The 23,059-nt window shown below is 32.2% G+C and overlaps 1 protein-coding gene across 2 annotated transcripts in view; it reads left to right on the forward strand.

Annotated features, from left to right (window-relative positions):
* Nucleotides 1-23,059, forward strand: part of LOC132158926 (mannosyl-oligosaccharide 1,2-alpha-mannosidase IC-like) — a 163,982-nt gene that overhangs the window by 119,648 nt on the left and 21,275 nt on the right. For both annotated transcript variants that reach the window (XM_059568553.1, XM_059568554.1), the window contains exon 4: nt 4,305-4,385. In XM_059568553.1, coding sequence (XP_059424536.1) covers nt 4,305-4,385 — 81 coding nt within the window. The remainder of the gene's footprint in view (nt 1-4,304; nt 4,386-23,059) is intronic.

Below are 23,059 nucleotides of genomic sequence, written 5' to 3' on the forward strand. Positions count from 1 at the left end.
ATTAAAAAAATTATGTTATAACTATCAATTTGTATCATTTTGTATAATTAATAAATCATTAGAAAAACTTTGTTTTTAGTTTTTTAATTAAATCTATTCAATATATTATTAACATTATAACTTTATTTTAATAGTACTTATTTATATATTAAAAATATATTTATAATATATTTCAGAATAAACTTGCATTTTGGTCATTGTAAAATGATTAATCGCACCTAAAATGTATGTTTTTGTTTACATGATATATGTAGGCTGTGTGTACGGTTTATTATGTATGGATAAATACACAAACATACTGTATATATTTAGAAAATATAAATAAATAAAATATTCTTTATTTTTATATTTTGTTATAAATATATTTCTTAAATATATACACGCATTTGTTTGTTTTTATATATATATATATATACATAATAAATATACACAGTACACATTAATATATTATGTAAACAAAAACGTTTACTTTGTATGCGATTAATGCTGTGTGACAGCACTAATAATTCGTTATACATACAGTATATATATATATATATATATATATATATATATATCATACTTCAACTTGAAATTGAAATCAACTTCAGCGAATTGAAAAAGAACCAATCTTGGAAATTAAAATGCATAATCTGTAATTATTCATGCCAAAAATGTCAGTTTGATAAAATAATGAATCAATACTACACTATGTACGGCAGAAATAGTGAGGGTTGAACGGCAAGCTATTCAGATCCCAGCTGTACATCTCTACAGATCCTCTGGTGGCTAATCATATTAGCACATTCCCACATCGCCTCTCTTCCAAACCAAACCGGGCAGCACGGTGTCTAAATCTGTTTCTGTTCCACTCAAAGCTTACAGCAGAACGACGCAGTGTCTCTGAACCGCTGAAGGAGATTTCAGCGTGTTGTATTATTAGCAGCAGTAATTTTATTCATTATCTCAGCGCGCTCCATTTTTGTGCTACTAACAATAGCATCTCTACAGCAGCCTTCCTCGTGAGCAACCTGCCAAACGTGCAGGAATTAAAATGCTAATTTGGTACCATTAGCTTGACAGTGCATTCATTACCCATGACCACACCACACAGCCCAGAGGTCTGGAGGTTATAATAACACAATGGACCTGATTGAAACCACACGGCTATTATGGAGCGCAGAAGTGAAGGGTAAAGCAAAGTCTGGCTGATTATGTTCTTTCAGTTTTCCAACAAAATCCTGTCCTTGTGGGGAAGACAAAAAGAAAGACAGAACAATCAATAAGATATTCATTTTGATATGAATCACCAGGATGTATTTAAAAATAAAAACAGTTCACACAAAAATTAAAATTAGCTGTAAATCTGGTCCCTCTCAGGCCATTTGAGATGAAGATGAGTTTGTTTCTTCATCAGATTTGGAGAAAGCACTGCATCAGTGTCTCATCAATGGATGCTCTGCAGTGAATGGGTGCCATCAGAATGAGAGTCTGATAAAAACATCACAATAATCCACAGCACTCCAGTCCATCAGTTAACATCTGGAGAAAACAAAAGAAGAAACAAATCCATAATCGAGACGTTTTAAACAAAAATATGAGTCCATAATCCATAATAACACTTCCTCCAGTGAAAAACTGGTTTTGTCTGAATCAGGAGAGAAATCTGCACAGATCAAGCACCATTTAATCAGCTCTAAACAAATATGTATCTGGAATTTGATGTGAGAGACAACTGGAGATGCACTTTTTCACTGGAGGAAGTGTTATTATGGATTATGGACTCATATTTTAGGTTAAACGCCTTAATTATGGATTTGTTTCAGCTTTTCTCTTCTCCAGATGTTAACTGGTGGACTGGAGAGCTGTGGATTATTATGATGTTTTTATCAGCTGTTTGGACTCTCTCTCATTCCGACGGCACCCATTCACTGCAGAGCAAGTGATGCAATGCTACATTTCTCCAAATCTGATTAAGAAACAAACTCGTCTACATCTTAAATGATCTGAGGATGACTACATTGCTTTTTATTTTTGGGTGAACCATTTTGTGCCATTTAATTTAATCACTCTTTATTTTATAAATACTGCAACAATACAGAAATTAGAGTGAGAGCCATTCAATATTTGTGTTTTTACAACAGCAAGACACTGACATACACAAACATTTTTACCCACAAATACCTGCTAATGCTGGTAATTTGTCTGATTTCTTACAGGATAATCCTTTTAAACCCTCTCTTAATTCATGGTTGTTTAGCGTGCTTTCCTCAAACATGCTCTATTTTGCTGGTGTGAATTGTTCAGCAGCTGATTTGAGACGGAAAGACTCTCTGTGTGAGTTAGGATTACTTTTATTTGGCTCTCAGTGAAGGCTTGTGTTATTTGGATGGTCCTCTCTCTTCGTCTAACACGTTGCTCTGAAGCAGGCTGTGATAGATGTCTGCTGTGACACAAATGGAGCTGGAAGCCTCTTTAGATTTCAGATGTAAGTGTGATTTAAGTGTGCTGTTGATCAGGGCATCAATGAATGGATTGAGGAGGTGATTAGACTCTATGGTTCTCTGCTATAATTCTCTTACAGACTACATCAGGGATTCAGCTTCCTTACAGTAAGAGACTCAAAGTCAATAAGGACTCTTGTCACCTCGACTCCTTGCAAACTCAAGTGATTGTAATTATGCTGACATATTATGTCTATTTAGGGCCTCTCCTGACCTTTTAACTCCTCTTGCATTTAATAGTCTCTATTATAAGCCACTGCATAACAAAAGCTAATTTTCATTAAGTTTTATTCTGTTTGAGCAGTAATGAACATGAATGAAACGATTTTTTATATGTTATAGGTAACATTAAATGCAATCATTTTTTTGTTTGTTTCTTTGCAGAACATGAAATCTGCCCTTTCCAGTTATACTTTGACAGGAGCCTGTTAAAATATAAAAACACCATGAAAATATAATTCATATGACTGATGTGCTATTAGTCTTTTGAAGTCAAAAATATATTTTTATGGTGAGCTTTTTTGAATCTGGTTGGTTTATGGAAACATTGCATAAACAATCTGACAAGTTCTTGTGTTTCCATGGAAGGATATTATCGTTTCGTTTTTGGGGTTTACTACAATTTGAGTGACTTTAAATGCAATCATTTTGAGATTTGATTTGATTTGCAATAGGAAAAACAATTCATAGTGGTCTTGCTGAGAAGAATGAATGTTGCACAATTGCTATTATTCACACGCTCTTCAAAATATCAATAGCCTCCTTTGACTCCCAGCAGCGGGAAACAGTCTAAAAGTGTTTAATAGTTGTCTGCCCTCTCGGCCCTGGCCCCAGAGATCTCGGCTGTTTCCCCGCAGCAGGAAAGCACTGCGGCGTTGAATACGAGTCCCTGAGCGACACAGCCAGAGGTCACGGCCGCATGGATTCCAGAAAACAATCTTTGAGATGTGAATGGACTTTAAAGCGGTCATGCATTTTTATTATTAAATTTTTTCCTGAAGGACCATTTATTGTGGCAAAACAGGAATAGTTTGGTTCTCCGTGACTATTTTCTGTACTGTTTATGACCCTTAGAAATTGAGTTTTTAAACCCTATATTTAGGATCGATGTATTTGAACTGCATATAAAATGTCCATCCATTTGTGATGCATATTTGTCAGTCATGCATTAATGCAACAGGTAAGATTTCTGCACTGCACTGCAAAAAAAAACAAAAAGTTGCATAGTTTATTACCTAATTGCATTTATTTGATTTTGACATTTATTCCAAATGCATTTATTCAAAAGGATTAGAATTAACATTGTTAAAATCAAATGTATTCAGCAGAAAAATTGTAATAGTTCAAATACGGCTATAGGTGTGGAACAAGCAATATTCAGTTTGTTAAAATGTATGATATTGAAACAGATTGAATTAATTGATGATACATGAATAAACCTGATTATTATGCTGTTGAAACGGTTTCATTTACTGTATGTTTAGCTGACACATGCAGTTTATTGTTTGGTAAAACAGTGTAATTCAAATGCATAGAAATTTTAAATGCAATTCAAATGCATAAATCTTCAGTTTTGGCCTAGATAGTATAATTAACTGCTTCATCACATTATATTAAGGAAAATTTGATCGCTCATAATGTGGCCCCTTTAATATGAGCTAGCAAAGGTTCTCAACACCTATTCAGGTAAAAACAGCCTTGGATTATGAACATGACTTTGCTGTTTCACCATACAGCATATTGGAAAATGTTTTCCTGAATTATTAATGTCCTTTGTTTTGTTTCTAAAACATAGTTAAGTTTTTTGTTTGTTTTCTGCAGAATGGAGAGGCGTCCCTGTTCGAGGTAAACATCCGTTACGTTGGCGGACTTCTCTCTGCGTACTACCTGACAGGAGCTGAGGTAAGAGTCAGTCTCATCTGTTCATCTCGCTTAAGTTTGACTTGTTTTAATGCAATTAGTTGGAACAGGAGTTCATGTTTAATCATAAGAGTTACAGTGAGATCATGTATGCATGGTTCGTCTGAAACGGGCCAAGTTTTCAAACCTGAGGGCATCATATTGAAGTCGAAAGTAGTCATGAGTCAACCTAATGGAGATTGATTTTCTGTCAGAATTAGTCAGAGAGGAAGACAGATGCTCTTTGTTTTCTGAGCCCATCCATCTGTGTTTATAGATCTGTGTCAGATGTTAGCACACGTGTAACATATACACATCGCATGAGTCGTTTCATTGAGATGCTCAATATAGACATATTTGTTTGAGAGATGGGAGCATATAGTAGGAATACAATTGTGAAATGTGATATTCTCCATCATTTTTATTAGATCGACCAATATTTATTTTTAGATCCAGTACTGATGCCGATTATCTGTATGTTCAATTACCGATATGCTGAACCGATATTTATTTACTGTTTTACTTGTTTTTCTTTCATTTCATTTTCATATCACAACAATCAAAACATAATTTATTTTTCAAATAAGAACAACTGAAGCAGCAGCAACACTGATGCAAAAGGTGAAATAAATTGAAAGAAATATGTTTTTAAATGGAGAACATGAATTATTGCGAGATAAAACAAATCTGCTAAATGCATAAATGTAAAAATGTCCAGGGAGACAATCAACTTTGCATAAATGTAATAATTAGTTGAAAATACTGGTAAAATATATGTAAAACTGATTATCAGTTGATCCCTAATTCTGAGTCACTTTGAGCTTTCTTCAGCTTTCTACTCATATAGTTATTGTATGTTTTACTCCAAACTGTTGCCAATATAGAATTGAACTGTTGGCTGTCATAAATCCTAGTTATTGGGAAAGTGAAAAGTGAAGGTTTATTCAAACATTATATAACTGAGACATCAATTACAATAAAAAAGAGGTTATTTCATGTAGTACGACCAGACAGTCTGTATGTCATTTTTATTCCACTTCATCTTCGTATCTCAATAAAAACACAGCATTCTTATAACAACAACTGCAGCAGCAATAATAATATTAACAATTGGGAAAATAAATTGATGTTAATGTTCTTAAATTAAGTAATATAAAAGTGAATGGAGACTTTCACCTTTGCATAAATGTAATCATTAGTTAAAAATATCGATAAAAATATCGGCTAAGCGGATTATCGGTTGATATGAAATTCTAAATCACTTTAAGCTTTCCTTAGCTGAACTGAATTAAATAGGGATCTTTTTTGGTTTACATGTACATTTATTAAATTTTTTGGTAATTTGACAGTTGTCTGGATATACTGTAACTTCAGTGGATTCGAGCAGATAGTTTGTATGCAATTCAACTGTTAGATTCATATCTAATGGATGTGGATTTAAAGAGAATCTGGTTGTGATGCTTCTGCTTTAGTCTTGCACTTTTTCTGTCTCCGTCTCTCACTGTCGATGTAGTTTGTTGTCCACATGGCTGATAAATCTCTCAGGAGGGCACAGCAGTCTGCAGTGATCTATCCCTGCATTCATGTACTCTGGGAATCCATCATGCATGTGTGTTCTGGAAGTAGATTTATCTCACCCGTCTCCTTCCTTCAGTTTCCGGGGGGTTACACCCCATGCAGATAAGGGCGGGTGATTGGAAAACCCACTTTTGCGAAACGGCCACGGTGGCGTGGCGTGCGTAAATCATGCCGACAGCATGAGGTATGAGCTTTCAGGGAAACATCGCAGGGCTCCGGCTGCAGCTCACAGCAGGATGTACAGTTTCACAGCTCCATTTGTTCAAAGGAAAGAGTTGCTCTTGTTTTGATGGCCGATAAAATCGTTTTCTCTCTCTAGGCTAAACATCATGACATAACCGTCGCTATCGTCTCAGTCATCGATGTTAGCTGTTCTTGACTCTAAAACTCTAAATTCAGTCAGCGAGACTTCTGTAATAATATACACATTCTATTACTGCTTTATATTTTGAATGTCCAAAGCGTAAAAAATTTTTAAGGATGCATTATGCACTTTTTTATTTATCAGTATCGGTTATTGATGTATATCAAAAATATGTTAAATATAAATTTTTAAAACAAATAAAAATCAAGATTTAAAATTAAATAAAGTTTCTTAATTTTTTTTTTCTTCATTTATTTATAATCCCTTTACAGTGACTACGTTTATTAAAGAACCAGTGTTCACATGATCTTGGTCAACCGGAGTATATCGTGCAAGGGAATTTTAAAATAGCAAAGTGTAGACATTGAAAAGTCATGGAAGTTATTTATTTATATATATATATATATATATATATATATATATATATATATATATATATATATATATATATATTGTATTTTATATATTTATTTTCAAGCTCTAAAGTATTTTTATAGAGTAGAAATCTATAGGTAAAATATCATTATAAAATATTATATATATAAAAAATTATATTTCATTTTTTAAATAAATTCATTTTATCATTATTTTTTTATTTTATTTTTTTTTTATTTTTGTAGTGGTTTTTTATTTTTATTTTATTTTTTTATTGTACATTTTTAGGATAGTTTTATTTTACATTAAAATATTATAGAATTTTATTTTATAAGCCATTTATCAGTTGTCAGCCATAACATGAAACTAATTATCACCGTATTGGTATCAAGAACAGTTTTAAAATAATTGGATCCCAACTGTTAATAAAAAAAAAAAATATTATATATAAATTATATAATAAAAATAAAAATTGGTGCAGTAGCCATTGACACCCATCTGGCTCATGTGAAGAATAAATTATTTTATTTTTTTTAATGGTCATTTTGGGCAAACTGCACATGTTTGCCGGAAGTTACTCGCCCATGAGATAAACAGTCCATCCCTATATTGGTAAACATTTTATTGTCATTATTGATATAATAAAATGTAATGTTATCATTTTTAAATGTATTGTATTTGTGAATAGATAAACCATGTAATGCAGTGTAATGTTCATCCCAGTATTCAGTCTTCATATTAATGCCTCTACATTAGCGTTCATTACACACTCGGTTGCTCAGTAAAGGTGACCTAAATCGTGTTTTCTTCATATGCATGTACTTAACATCAAGCGAGACTCTTTTGAAGGTTCACATCATATGTATCATGCATCTATATGACGGTAAAAACAATGGAATGAATGCAAACTACTCAAAAACGACAGAGTGGGTTGTAATTTTCCACTCTGTAATTTGTCCCAGCACAGCATGGCTACTGATGAATGTCTTCTTCCACTTGCCAACAGAACATCAGTCAGCTGTATCGCCCTTGTTAGTATGAAACTGAAGGGCGTTATATTACCTCTGCGCTTGTGCTAATTTACTGTAAGATCCCGCAGATGAAGCCAGGTGACCCGAAAGAAGTAAAACTGCCATTTTCATTGATGCACATCTATGTGTAATTGATCCAGTAGAGCAGATTGTGTCGTTATAATTAGAAACTGGCATAGAACTAATGATCTACTGTATGTGTCTTTGCATGTTTACAGTATGTCAGTGTCCAGCACAAAATATTATTATTTTCTTAATCAGAAAATAATAAACTTATCATCCTTAGAGCAAGATAAATGTTCTGAAAAAAAAAAATATATATATATATATATATATATATTCCAAATAAGATGTTTGTTGATTTTTTTCTAACAATAAAACTATTGTCAATTTTTTTTTTTTAAAGTTTACAACTAAAGGAAAGATTATTGGGGATATTTTTTTGAGGAAATACTATTTCAATCTTCCTACTTTAAAGAAATGTTTCTAGAAATCTACATCGTATATAAAGTATATATATACAATGTAGATGTATATTATGTAGATTAATATTGTAATAATATTACAATATTAATACATGCAACTTACACAGTGTTACATAGTGTTAATTTAATATTACGTGCTATTTTTATAACAATTTGTGAAATTTAATAGCAACTGTTGACTGAAAATTATTCATTAAGTTGCATGTATTAATATTGTCATATTGTAAAATTATAATATATCTATATATATATATATTGATTCAAATTAGAGCAGCTTCATAAATTGAATAAAAACATAAATTGAATTTTACACAGGAAGGTACATTGCCATCTTGTTCTGACAAGTTAAATGATATAATAATGACTTTCCCAACTTTGCAGGACGACTTGAATGCACCATGATGTTGCACCGGCTTCATCTTGTGATGATTTAGCTCTTCGATTCTAGCTCAACAGCATCCTCGTCCATAAGCTATTTATTTGAGCGATTGTATTACTAAAGCCTGTCCTCTCTGCACCTGCAGTATCTTGAAATATTCTGCATATGACCATTACGGCAGTTACGTCAAAAGCCTATAGCCTATTTTTCTGAGGAATTACCTTAAGATCAAACCACTGCTGGCAGAAGGGTATGAGGTATTAGTCTTTACATAAATGTTTTCTCACTCGAGCTACAGCGATCATATCAAACCATTCAGGATGTCAGACTGACCTGAAGAAACATCATGCATGCTTCATCGAGCCGTGAATCAGCTGCTGCATTATTGATTCTGACACATACCTGTTCAATTTAGCGTTTTCTTTCTTTCCCGCTGCTTTATTTACATTTCCCTGTTGGTATAACCGCATGTCAGTCGGCATTTATTTCCAACCTCCTTCAATCCAGAAAACCTGCCAGAAGGCATTTACAAAGACCTGCAGATCACATGCATGCGTATTTTTTCTTTACTATATTTCACCCTCCCCCCAACACATTAAAGTGAATTTTGCATCCGATGACCATTTTAAAAAAATTTAGAATTTTGAGAAGTTACATTTTCACCAACATTCCAAAACCAACTGCAAGATTTTAGGTTTTAAACAGTAATTAAATGAATATTTAACAACTCTCAATCTTTTTCTTGTGCTGCAGAACAGGGGTTTTACTGTTAAAATTAGGTTTAATATTCACAGACATAGGTCCATGTTGACATTTGATTAATTGCGCAGCCCTAATTTTGACTTATTCATCCGAATTCCATGACATTCTGTGTTATACAGTAAATTCCATTCCACAGTTCCATCCGCATTGCCAAATTCCATTTTACATTTAAATAAAATTTTTGGGGGTGAATATTCCTTCAAGTTATGGTTAGGTATGAGATGTTGTGCTGTAATTTAATCACGGCTAATGGGTGTTGTCATCTGCTTTATCCTTATGCATTTGAAGGATGCAAATTTCAGGTACACAGAGAGTTAGAAGCATTCCAGAATGGACTTCCGCTGCCCATCTCTCATTATTGCAAAGACGTTCATAAGACTTTCGATCGCCTCTGCAGAAAATGCTGTTTATGGGCTAAAGGCCATTGCTTTAAACAATGAGAGCGCTATCGATCCCAGAAGCCTCCGCTCTCTATCAATGCTTTCCCAGAGCCTTCTTTCCGCAGAAGCGAGTTTGATGTTGATTTGTGGGTCCAGGCCAAAGGCGAGGCGCTCGGTCACCACTGCCCATAAAACTCAGGACAGACGCGGGATCCAGGATTACGAGCTGCGTTTGTCCTCTACTGAACCTCCAGTCAGTTTTGTGGGACTGCTTCCCGAGTCACATTATAACCATCCTATATAGTATGCGAGGATTACAATCACAGTTATTGAAAAAATATTCCTGAAAACTTATTCTGCAGGACACAGATGGTATACTAGATATATATTGGACAAATATTTGGATGCATCTGTGGGTGTGCATTTTTTTTTTTATATGAATTTAGATATTGTAAGACAATGCGTCATCTGTCTAGAAAGGAAGAATGCATTGAATATAAATAACGCAGCAGCCGCTACACTAGGTTTGCTCTTTTTTGTATTCCCAGTAAGAAGAAAGCAGGTGTCGAGGCAACAGATGCCCAAATGTTGCTCGTTCACATTTGAGTCCAAACTTATTAAGAGATAAATGCGTGGGAAGAGGGTCAATTATTTTAGTTTTGTCATGCAGAGAGTGCGTGATTTTCTGTATTTGGAAACACAGCCGTCGTGGTTTGAAGAACAACTTCATGCCAACTAGGGCCCAATTAACACACAGCGGTGATTCATTACTGAATGAATCCATGGTTTTGAGTGAATCAAGTGGCTCAATGATTCAGTGACTCATTCGACAATCTCTTGCTTCGTTTCTGAATGAATCAGCTGTTTGAATGAATCTGTTGAATGAATGATTCAATGACTCACTCATTAAGACTCATTGCTGCCACCTACTGGAGATTTTAGTTTTTTATTCAGAACAGTTTTATTTAAAAATTATAATAATAATAATAATAATAATTTTGTTATTTATTTATGCAATGTTGAATCAAAACATTTATTTCTAAAGCTACTTAATGTGTTAATGTAATGATTAATGTTGAATAATCAATTTTAATTATCTTTTGCGGGGTAACAGCCTAAATTAATGTGTACATCATGTATTGCATTGTTTTGCAATTTATGGCATTCATTTAAAAATAATTTTTCCCATCGTACATTTTGTAATTGAAGATTTCTTAAAAAAAAAAAAAAAAAATGAGGAGCTCATTTTCAGATAAAAAGTTTAGATTGAATTGATTGATTGTGATCTACTGTTGATGAGTTATGACAATATATGGTGTTTATATTGTAATATGTTTTTGATGGTTGTTAGATTGCATATTTTATCTCATCTTTTTGAATGAGCAGCCTGCAGTAGTAAAGCATATACTTTCAAAATAAGAGTCTTGTGTATTTTGGGTTTGTCTATAAATAAAAGTCCTGCATTATGCATTATTATTTTATTTTTTATTATTATTAGAATATTGTTTACACAAACTGTATCTGGGATTTAATTGAAGATAAACTCTAGTAGCATCTGTAAGAACATTATTTAACACATTATTCATTACTAGTATTGGCAATAATGTGTTAATTATTCAGATTACTTTCTGGATTCTGCTAGTCATTTTGTTGCAAATATTTTCTTGTATCCCTTCAATAAAATACCTTTATTTATAAAAACTCATTATTTAATCAATTAAATAGCATTTTTAATGCACTGCAGATTTTTTTCAACTTAAGAGCACGTGCTCTATGGGAGAAAAAAAGACAATGTTAAGCAATGGTTTACTTTATGTACATAACTTGATCTGATGACAAGCTGAGATGTATATAGATGAGAAACAACACTTGCATATCTCAGTTCATCTTAAAAAATATCTTGCACATTATCTTTTGCATATTAAGCTGAAATGATCTCCAAACGTGCATCTAATGGTCATCAGAGATTCATATTTTCTTGTGTCCCATTTTCTCTGATTAATGTGCATGTCCCTTAGGGATCCTGCATAAACTACAGCTGAAATTTCTCTCTCATTTACATTTAAGAATCTAATTGAGTGTGTTTATGTGTGTGTGTGTGTGTGTGTGTGTGTTCCAACATGAAGCTGCAAGGACTATTAATTAAGCACATAAAAGCAGTGTTAATTGCGAGAGAGGTTACAAGGCCGGGACGCCACAATCAATTATATGCTTAATAATAAATAATATTGCACATTTGCTTTCCTCGAAATGACACTTAATTGCTTGCATCTTGCTTTGTCACTCTAAAGCGAGGCATGTCTGTTTGTGCAGGTGAATTAGTGCATTATTTTGAAGCTTTTAGCATTATGTATTTATTTTGTTTGTATGTGCACCGGTAAGATCAAACGGAGTTGGTGTTTAGTGTCATTAGCTAATGGTTTGTCCTTTAGAGGGACAGTGAGGATGTTTAGATCAGCTCCAGGATAGATGGGCTGGTGCAGGATCTGTGCTGTAAAAAGCTGTGGGTGACTGTAATGTATGGTTATGACGTGGTTTATGGTTGTGTTGGGTATTGGGCTTTGTGTTGAGGATGTCCCTCTGGCTGTGTGGAGCTTTAGCACTCCCTGATCGATAGACCTGAATAAATCTGTGCTAGGAAAATTAAAGCCACCCTGGTGTTAATCAGTTCTGTGCACCCTTAAGAGCAAGAAAAAGGTTTATTTTTGGTTAAATATGGTGATTCTTTAGTGTACAGAAATATTTAAGTTAATTTATTCAATGCTATCAGTCTTATTTAAGTATAATCTATATACTACTACTTTTGAATTAGCATTAAACATTTATTTCTCATGGTGCAACATTCCAGATTTTTTATTTTTATTTTTTTACTTAAATTTTAATTTTTCCGTCTAATATTATATTTTGTTTTATTTAAGCTCTATGTAAATTAATGGAAATGTTTTTAATATTTTTAGTTAACAGTAAAAATACTGAAAGTTAAGGAAAAATATAATAAAATTCTTTATGCAGAATTTAAGCTCACAACATTATTAATAGCATTTATTTTTTATGCTGCAACATTTCAGATTTGTATTTATTTATTAATTTTAAGTTTTTGGTCTAACATTATATTTTGTTTTATTTAAGCTTTATGTAAATTAATGGAAATGTTTTTAATATTTTTAGTTTACAGTAAAAATACTAAATGTTAAGTTAAAATATTAGAAAATTCTTTATGCAAAAAATAAGCTTATATATCCTATTAATTGTCATTTTTCAAAAAATTATTGATATATTATTTAAGCATTTATTTATCATGGTGCAACAATTCTTTTTTTTCATCTAATATTATATTTAGTTTTTTTTTTTCCTTTATTTAGTTAATTAAAAAGATTTCAATAATTTTATTTTTAGTCAACAAAAACTAAAACTAAATGTTAAGTGAAAATATTATAAAATTCTTTTTTACATTAATCAGAAAGTAAGCATATGTATCCTCTTAACTGTCATTTTAAGCAACATTATTGACATATTATTGATATATTGCTCATGAGCCGTTATACAGCAGGGATGCACTCACGTCTCTTCTTTACAGCGTCTGATCTTCGAGTTGGGAACAGAGTCTCTCTGTGACGGTCAGATGAACTTCATGCTGGATTGTGTTGCTGCAGGGAAATCGACTTCACATTGGTAAAGGTTAAATATGTGGAAGGGGGCTCCTGGGTGAGCAGCAGTCTCATGGGATGGTTTCATTGCTCTTTTAATGCTGGAAGGAAGGCAACTCCCTCTTGTTGTTTTTAAGCTCTTTTCTGACCCCTGCGGTTTCTTCGTATGAGGCTTTCTCAGGGATCACGGAAACTGTAATTGAAAGAGTGTCGCTCAATGAAATCAACTTCTGCACCATTTTTTCCTGTAGTTAGAGTGAGCTGGCTTTGATGTGCCGAGTCCCGCAGGGAAAGGAAAACCAGTGTTATCTTCCATCATATAAATCAATGTGTCTCTGACAGCTGTGTGTGATTTCTTTTATAAGTAATATTGCACTTTGTCTTTCCTATCTCCTGGGCAACAACCAAGAAATATTAAGCCGTCTGTGGCCCTGGCCATGCATTATGTAAAGAGTAACTTTTCATGTGCTTTATTTGTTCTGTCTCATCATATAATGATATATGTGGGAATGTTGCAGGTGGATTTCCAGGATGCATTTTTATGTGTATGACCTTTTTATAGAATACATTTCTCATTTATTTCTCATAATTTGGCGTCATTTCATGCAACAAGAGCAGAATTAATTTGTGCATTTGTATTACAATTCTTACAAAGATTGTCACATGCATCTGTTTTTGGTAAATCTCTAAAGAAGCAGTTCACCCAAAAATGAAAATTTGCTGCAAATGTCCTCCCACATTTAGGCCATCCAAGATATAGATGTGTTTGTTTCGTCATCAGATTTGGAGAAATGTAGCAATGCATCACTTGCTCATCAATGGATGCTCCAGAGTGAATGGGTGCCGTCAGAATGAGAGTCCAAACAGCTGATAAAAACAAGGGCCATTGGCGTGCTCAACTCTTCATCAGTGATGTTTTCGTGGCTTGGATACTTCAAGTCAGTCGAGTCAGTCCTCAGGTTCTAAAGTAATTATAACATTGATTCATAATTGTGCATGTTTTATGACCAAGATTTATGAAAACGCTGTTGGAGTCTGCCAGCTGAAGCAGCTGAACGCCAAGATGTGTCTATAGCTCATCCAAAACAGATCATCTGTGGGACCATTTGTCTGCCAGAATTGGTTGATTACATCAGCTCAGCCAATACTGAGGTGTTTGCAACATGTATTTGTCTTTCTCTAACTAAATTATCTGAAGGAAACATCTCATAAGCCACATCTCACATTTGCAACTGTCCCATAAGAGACCAGTGTGTTTTCTCAAAACTCAATGCCAAGGTGACTTTAATGTCTTGAATATTCATTTAATTTGAGGTAAGCCTTGCTAAACCTTGCTAAATGTCAATTTTCAACAACCTTTATCATGAAATTAATGTCTATTGTTGCCATCTGAGCTGAAAAAAAAACAAAACATAATAATAATAGTGTTAAATGAGGAATGCATCATAGTTGGGAAACAATACAACGAAGCACCAAGGCTGCATTTATGTGTGTAAAAATACATTAAATACAGTAAAACTGAGATATATTTTTCCCATTTAAAATAACTATATTCTATGTGACTATGTAGTAAACTATAATTTATTCATGTGATGCACAGCTGTATTTTCAGCATCATAATATTCAAGACATTCAGTCTTCAGTGTCACATGATCTTCAGAAATCATGAAAATATACTAATCAAGAAACATTCTTATCATGGGTTTTAAAAACGGTTGTGCTGCTTCACATCTTTCTGGAAGCCGTGATAAATATTAAATTGTAAGTTCAACCAAAAATGAAAATTAGCCATGTTTTACTCACCCTCAAAGCATCCTAGGTGCATAATGACTTTCTTCTTTCAGAAAAAAATCCAATGGGAGTTATATTAAAAATTATCCTTGTTCTTTCAAGTGCCAGAATCCCGAATTCACCTCCCAGAGCCATGTGAGGCATGTTTTATTATAGATGCATGCACTTTATTTGACTATTTTTGGACTGTTGAGAAAAAAAGAGAAATAAAAACGCCTACTCCCAGTCTAACGCTTGAAAGAGCAAGGTAGTCAAATAAAGTGCATGCATCTATAATAAAACATGCCTCACATGGCTCTGGGAGGTGAATTCGGGATTCTGGCACTTGAAAGAACAAGGATAATTTTTAATATAACTCCCATTGGATTTGTCTTAAAGAAGAAAGAAGTCATTATACACCTAGGATGCTTTGAGGGTGAGTAAAACATGGCTAATTTTCATTTTTGGGTGAACTAACTCTTTTAAAGCTTTTATTAAGCAAATGCATTAAAAAAGTGATCAAAAGTGAATCCTAAAAAAAGCCCTTCTATCTAAGTTGTGTTCAGTTCACTGTTTGTGTTCAGGTCTAGATCCATTCATGTGATTCCTGTCTGTGTTTGGGAATTACCTTTATTTTATATAGCGCTTTAAACAAAATACATTGCGTCAAAGCAACTGAACAACATTCATTAGGAAAACAGTGTCAATAATGCAAAAATGATAGTTAAAGGCAGTTCATCATTGGATTCAGTGATGTCATCTCTGTTCAGTTAAATAGTGTCTGTGCATTTATTTGAAATCAAGTCAACGATATCGCTGTAGATGAAGTGTCCCCAACTAAGCAAGCCAGAGGCAACAGCGGCAAGGAACCGAAACTCCATCGGTGACAGAATGGAGAAAAAAACCTTGGGAGAAACCAGGCTCAGTTGGGGGGCCAGTTCTCCTCTGACCAGACGAAACCAGTAGTTCAATTCCAGGTTGCAGCAAAGTCAGATTGTGCAGAAGAATCATCTGTTTCCTGTGGTCTTGTCCTGGTGGTCCTCTGAGACAAGGTCTTTACAGGGGATCTGTATCTGGGGCTCTAGTTGTCCTGGTCTCCGCTGTCTTTCAGGGCAGTAGAGGTCCTTTCTAGGTGCTGATCCACCATCTGGTCTGGATACGTACTGGATCCGGGTGACTGCAGTGACCCTCTGATCTGGACACAGACTGGATCTGGTGGCTACGGTGACCTCGGAATAAGAGAGAAACAGACTAATATTAGCGTAGATGACATTCTTCTAATGATGTAGCAAGTACATAGGGTGTTATGTGAAGTGTTCCCGGTTCCGGTTTACCTAATTAATGCAGCCTAAAAATCCTTTAACGGATTTGGATAATAAAAGCATATTAGTATGTTATGTGTATGCCAGGTTAAAGAGATGGGTCTTTAATCTAGATTTAAACTGCAAGAGTGTGTCTGCCTCCCGAACAATGTTATGTAGGTTATTCCAGAGTTTAGGCGCCAAATAGGAAAAGGATCTGCCGCCCGCAGTTGATTTTGATATTCTAGGTATTATCAAATTGCCTGAGTTTTGAGAACGTAGCGGACGTAGAGGATTATAATGTAAAAGGAGCTCATTCAAATACTGAGGTGCTAAACCATTCAGAGCTTTATAGGTAATAAGCAATATTTTAAAATCTATACGATGCTTGATAGGGAGCCAGTGCAGTGTTGACAGGACCGGGCTAATATGGTCATACTTCCTGGTTCTAGTAAGAACTCTTGCTGCTGCATTTTGGACTAGCTGTAGTTTGTTTACTAAGCGTGCCGAACAACCACCCAATAAAGCATTACAATAATCTATCCTTGAGGTCATAAATGCATGGATTAACATTTCTGCATTTGACATTGAGAGCATAGGCCGTAATTTAGATATATTTTTGAGATGGAAAAATGCAGTTTTACAAATGCTAGAAACGTGGCTTTCTAAGGAAAGATTGCGATCAAATAGCACACCTAGGTTCCTAACTGATGACGAAGAATTGACAGAGCAACCATCAAGTCTTAGACACTGTTCTAGGTTATTACAAGCAGAGTTTTTAGGTCCTATAATTAACACCTCTGTTTTTTCAGAATTTAGCAGTAAGAAATTACTCGTCATCCAGTTTTTTATATCGACTATGCAATCCATTAGTTTTTCAAATTGGTGTGTTTCACCGGGCTGCGAAGAAATAAAGAGGGAATTACCCTCTTGTAGTTCACTTAAAGACTGTTTGCATTGCTCATCATGTGTCTTCCTCATGCGTTTCAATCCAACTAAGCGTGATAACATTTTTGGGGTTACATTTTTCAGTGTAATTAACTATTGCAATTTTTTTGCTATGAATTTCTGTGCGATATAAGAGTTTGGTCATGCTGTCCGCTCTTACCGTACTGCATCAGAGCATTTACTTGGCTTGCCGTCTGCTTCATTATTTAACTCTGTGAGGTGTTGTAACTTTGGAGAAGGGTGCAGCGAGGCGCCTTCTTTTGGCTCTCTGCAGCGAGTGTTTTTATTAGAAGGTCTGATAAGTTTTCCAACAGCTCGACAGCGAGTAAACAAGACAGACCTCTGGGGCACAGGCCTGGAGAGACGATTAATTAGAGATTTCGTAATAGCACACAGCGCTCTGGAAGACATTTAAGAGCCTGAGCTCTAATGGATGCAAAGCAAGATAATGACATTACATGTCCAGTTATCGTGCGTGTGTGTGTGTGTGTGTGTGTGTGTGTGTGTGTGTGTGTGTGTGTGTGTGTGTGTGTGTGTGTGTGTGTGTGTGTGTGTGTGTGTGTGTGTGTGTGTGAAATTACATTTAAGGGTCATTGTATAAATCTGAGTTGTTTGTGTTGAGTAGATTAGGATGGATGGAAGTAAATTAATTCCCTGCTAAGCATTTGGTGACTGTTTATCAATGTTTAGCAAAGTTTTCACTTCAGTTATATAAATATATAAATATAATTATAAATATATTAAAAAACTTTTAATACACACACACACACATATATGTATATATATATATATATATATATATATATATATATATATATATAGCATAATTTTTATTTTAATTATTTGAATATATGTTTAATTATTATAATTATATTGAACATAAAATTATATAAATGTATACATTAAAGGCTTTAACACAAAATACTGTACATTAAATATACAAAAGAAGATAAGATAGATAGATAGATAGATAGATAGATAGATAGATAGATAGATAGATAGATAGATAGATAGATAGATAGATAGATAGATAGATAGATAGATATAGCACTTTTTACAATCCAGATTTTTTTTTTTTATCTTATTGTAAAATGTTACCATTAGAAGTCTGTGTCTTTCCATTTTTACAGCAATTTTTTTTTTTTGCTATTTGGTTTTTGGCGCTGATGTTGTAGTTCAGTCTCGCGTTTGTTATCCTTTCAGACCCAAAGTGTGTTTCTGATAACCTGAACTGTTTAGGAGACTCTGGAGTGATCAATGCAGGTTTAACTGCCCTTCCTTACAAACTCAGTTGAATTCAGCTCTTGTTTTAGTGAACTAATTAACTAATTAACAATGTGCAAACAGCACAATCAAAATCAGAGCTGTCAGCGCGATACGATTGGCTGAGAAGGACAGCTGTTCAGCCCACATTTCCGGCAGATTGTAAATGCAACACGAATGCAGTGAAATGTCCGGGTGAGCCATCGATCTGTGTCCGTCCGTGGATGTTTGACGCAGCAATCACAGTGTGTTCAGCATCAGAATCAGACTGCAGCATTGAGACCTGCATCTCTCCGGGCGAGAGACTATCAAACGCATTGTTCAGCTTCACCTGCAGGCCTTTGTGTGAGAACTGAATTCAGCAGAGCCATGAATAAGTCACCAGCCCATCGCTCTCCTGAACTCCTGCTGTGTTCTCGCTCCAGCTCGGAGCAGTGCTGGGAAAATCATCTGCTTCATCTGGGGCAGAGCAACTACATGTACTTGGCATATAAAAAATTCACTCCGCAAGCACTTAATTAACTCCTCAACGACCACCAACTAAGGCAACTACTATAAATCATATATTATTATTATTATTATTAATATTCTTAAAAAATATAAATGCATAGATAATAATAAATAGTAATGTTAATAATAATAATAAAATAATTTATAGATTAATAAATAATATTACTATTGCACTTTTGAATAGTAATAATGTTCACGGTGATTGTGCATTATTAATAACAATTATTAATGTTGCATTACACTTTTGAATAATAATAATTTATACATTTTTAAAAATTTAATATATATTAAAATGTTATAGATCAATATATAATAATATTACTATTGTACTTTTGAATAATAATAATGATGATGAATTATTAATCACAAATTATAAATAAATTGCCATAGATAATGTTGCATTGTGCTTTTTAATAATAGTTATTATTATTATGACCAATAAATAATATTAATGTTGCATTGCGCTTTTTAATAATAGTTATTATTATTATGACCAATAAATAATATTAATGTTGCATTGCGCTTTTTAATAATAGTTATTATTATTATGACCGATAAATAATATTAATGTTGCATTGTACTTTTGAATAATAATAATTTATAGATCAATAAATAATAATAATACTATTGTCCTTTTGAATAATAATAATAATGATGTTGATGATGATAAATAATAGGTTTGTGAATAAAAAATAATATTGTTAATGTTGCATTGTTGTTTAGAATAATAATAATAATAATAATAATTTATATTGTTGTTGTTGTTGCTTGAATAACAACAGTCCCTTGCATTAAAATGTCTCCTTTTATGTTCTGCTTAAGAAAGTAATTCATTTTACTAATGTTTACAGATTTGGAGCAATATAAAGTGAGTAAATATTGACAGAATTGTGTGGTTCAGTTATTCCTTTATTGTCTTGTGGAGATCTGCTTTCCAATGTCATTTTGAGAATGTTTACATATAGTTTACATATATGTGTTCAGATAATTGGAAAACAAGCATGTTTTCCTCAAGAAATTAATACATCCAAAATATAATGATATTTATAATATGTTAATATATAATAATAATATTAATTTTCAAATGTACCAGCCAGCTGCTTGTTATAAGTAGAATTCCTCAAATATAAATTAGCCAAAATAAAATATTAATAGTGTAAATAATTATATTATATTTTAATATATTATTATCAATATATATTTATAAACAGAAATCATCAATTGAAAGTTATATATTGATGTATATTAGTATATTATTTAGAAAATAATATATTTTAAAATAATACATTAATTTTAATATACAACACTTAATAGCCTGTTATAAACCGAATAAATAGTATTTATAGTATAATATATAATATATTAAAAAAATTCATGTTTTATATATTATAAAAATAATATATATAAATATATATAAAAATATTTTCAAACTAATATATTCATTAAAATTTGACTAAGTTGAACATAAAAGTGAAAGAAAAATGTGTAAAGTAATAACAATAAGGTAAATATTTCTATTATTTCCACTTTCAGCTGACAGCAGCAACATTTTTAGTCTAGTCTTGCACATCTCTAATATTCACTGACTTAACACTGGTGCATTTCATGATTGCAATGCACAGGATTATTATTTTTATTTATTTATTTTTGCATCAATTTTTATGTTTTTAAATTATTTTTAATAAAGCTTTTGTTTAAAAAAATAAATAAAATTATTATATATATATATATATATATATATATATATATATATATATATATAGTTTTTATGTATATTGTACAATATAATATAATTATGCTGTTATATAAATACATTACACATATTACTGAGGTAATCTATGAATGCATAAATGTAAAAAAAATATATTATTTTCTTATATGCATTAAGAAAACTCAGATTTTTCAGATATTTTTTTATTAGAATGAAAACATGCTTAATTTTCCTAAATACGTTTTTTAAAATAACATGTAATAATGCATTACAATAATTACTGTATTAATACATTTAAAAAAAAAAAAAAAAAAAAAAAAAAAAAAAATATATATATATATATATATATATATATATATATGTGTGTTATGAGATAATGATTTAATTATATAATATAGTCATTTTAATGTATATAGAAACCAACATTAAATTCTGTACAGCAATTACGGTATATGCAGTACTGCTACTGTAAATTAGCTTTGTTTTCTTTCAAAAAAGATTTTTTTGAATAAGCTTTTTTCTTTTGATTTTGTAGTGAGATATGACCTGGACATGATCTTTCCATGTTTTTACATTCATTAAAAGATTTCCTCGATCATCTGCTGTGATTTCTGGTTAGTTTGTGTGTCAGTCATTAAAATCTCTCATCTAATGCATCATTTAGCCCGCCTCGTCCTCATAGATGCATGCCATCCTCCACAGCGCTAATTAGGAGGAAAGGAAACTTCTCTCTGCATAAAACAGCCAGAGATCCATCACAGGAAAAGACGCATTAATAGCAGTCTATATCTGACTTTCTGGTTGTTTTTGTGTCTAATTGATCGGATTCTGTTCTTGAGCGCTGAAATAAAGTTTCTGCTGTAGCGTAGCGTCATGAATAATGCACCACATGTTGAGGCCGAACGTCACCGAGAACAAGCTGGTAAACAGACAGTGGATGGATTTTTTATATATATTTTTATTTTTATTTTATATAATAATTTTTTTTATATGTTATAAAATGTATAATTTTTTGAAATAATTATATGTAGATATATATATATATTTTTTTGAAGCTAGTGATTTTAACATTGATTTTTAATTTGTAATTATTTGATGCAACTTTGGTCAGATTTAAAGAATAAATAATGAAAACGGCTATAATTTTATAATATATTTTTTGTATTTATTTTATATAATTTATTTTTATGTGTTATAATATGTATAATTTATTTGTAGATATTTATATGTAGATAGTTTTTTTTTAAGCTAGTGATTTTAACATTGATTATAATGTTTAATTATTTGATGCAACTTTGGTCAGATTTAAAGAATAATTAATGAAAAACAGACTATAATTTTTAAATATCTTTTTTATATTTATTTTATATAATTATTTTTTTTGAATATATTATAACATGTCTAATTTATTTTATATATTTATATGTAAATATTTTTTATTCCTGTAATTAAATATAATTAACAGTATAATTTAATATAAATGTCTTAAAAGACCAAGCATATTTATATATTTAAGGACATAGAAACAAATTGAAACCATAAATAATAAAAAAATGTGGAAATGTTTTTTTGGCAGAACAACAAAACAACAGGGTTCGGTTTAACCCTGTAAAGCTTAACATAATATATTTACATTTTCATCCAAAGCGAATTACAAATCATATTATTCTGACGTTTACTCAAGATTTGATAGCAAAAAGACACGTGAAACACCAGCTGAAGCATAATTACACAAAAAAAGAGAAACAATCTATAGAAGTTTTGATTCATGTTGATCATTTTAAGAGTTAAGGAAACTATTTTCAAAACATCTTCCTAGAAAATAGGACAAAAATAATGAATTCCGTTCTCATCATCTTCGGTCAAATTCGGCAGTATTCACAGTCAGCTATGATGAATTTACTCAGTGTCTGGTAATTATATATAATGTTTGAGTCATATTCAGCTGGTAATGTGCTCTTTTTCTGTGTAGAATAAAAATGTGTAGGACTGGTGATAAGGACAAATATAATACAATATCAATATTTATCACAATGTTCAGTTACCATTAACTTGGGAGATACATTCATTTCATATGTTCATTAGACCTTGAGAATAAATGTAAAAAAAAAAAAAAAGTTTTTTAAATAAACAATAATTAGAGCCCCATAAATAAATTTAATTTTTCCAACAA

Source organism: Carassius carassius, chromosome 15 (genome assembly GCF_963082965.1).
Source record: "Carassius carassius chromosome 15, fCarCar2.1, whole genome shotgun sequence".
NCBI lineage: Eukaryota > Metazoa > Chordata > Actinopteri > Cypriniformes > Cyprinidae > Carassius > Carassius carassius.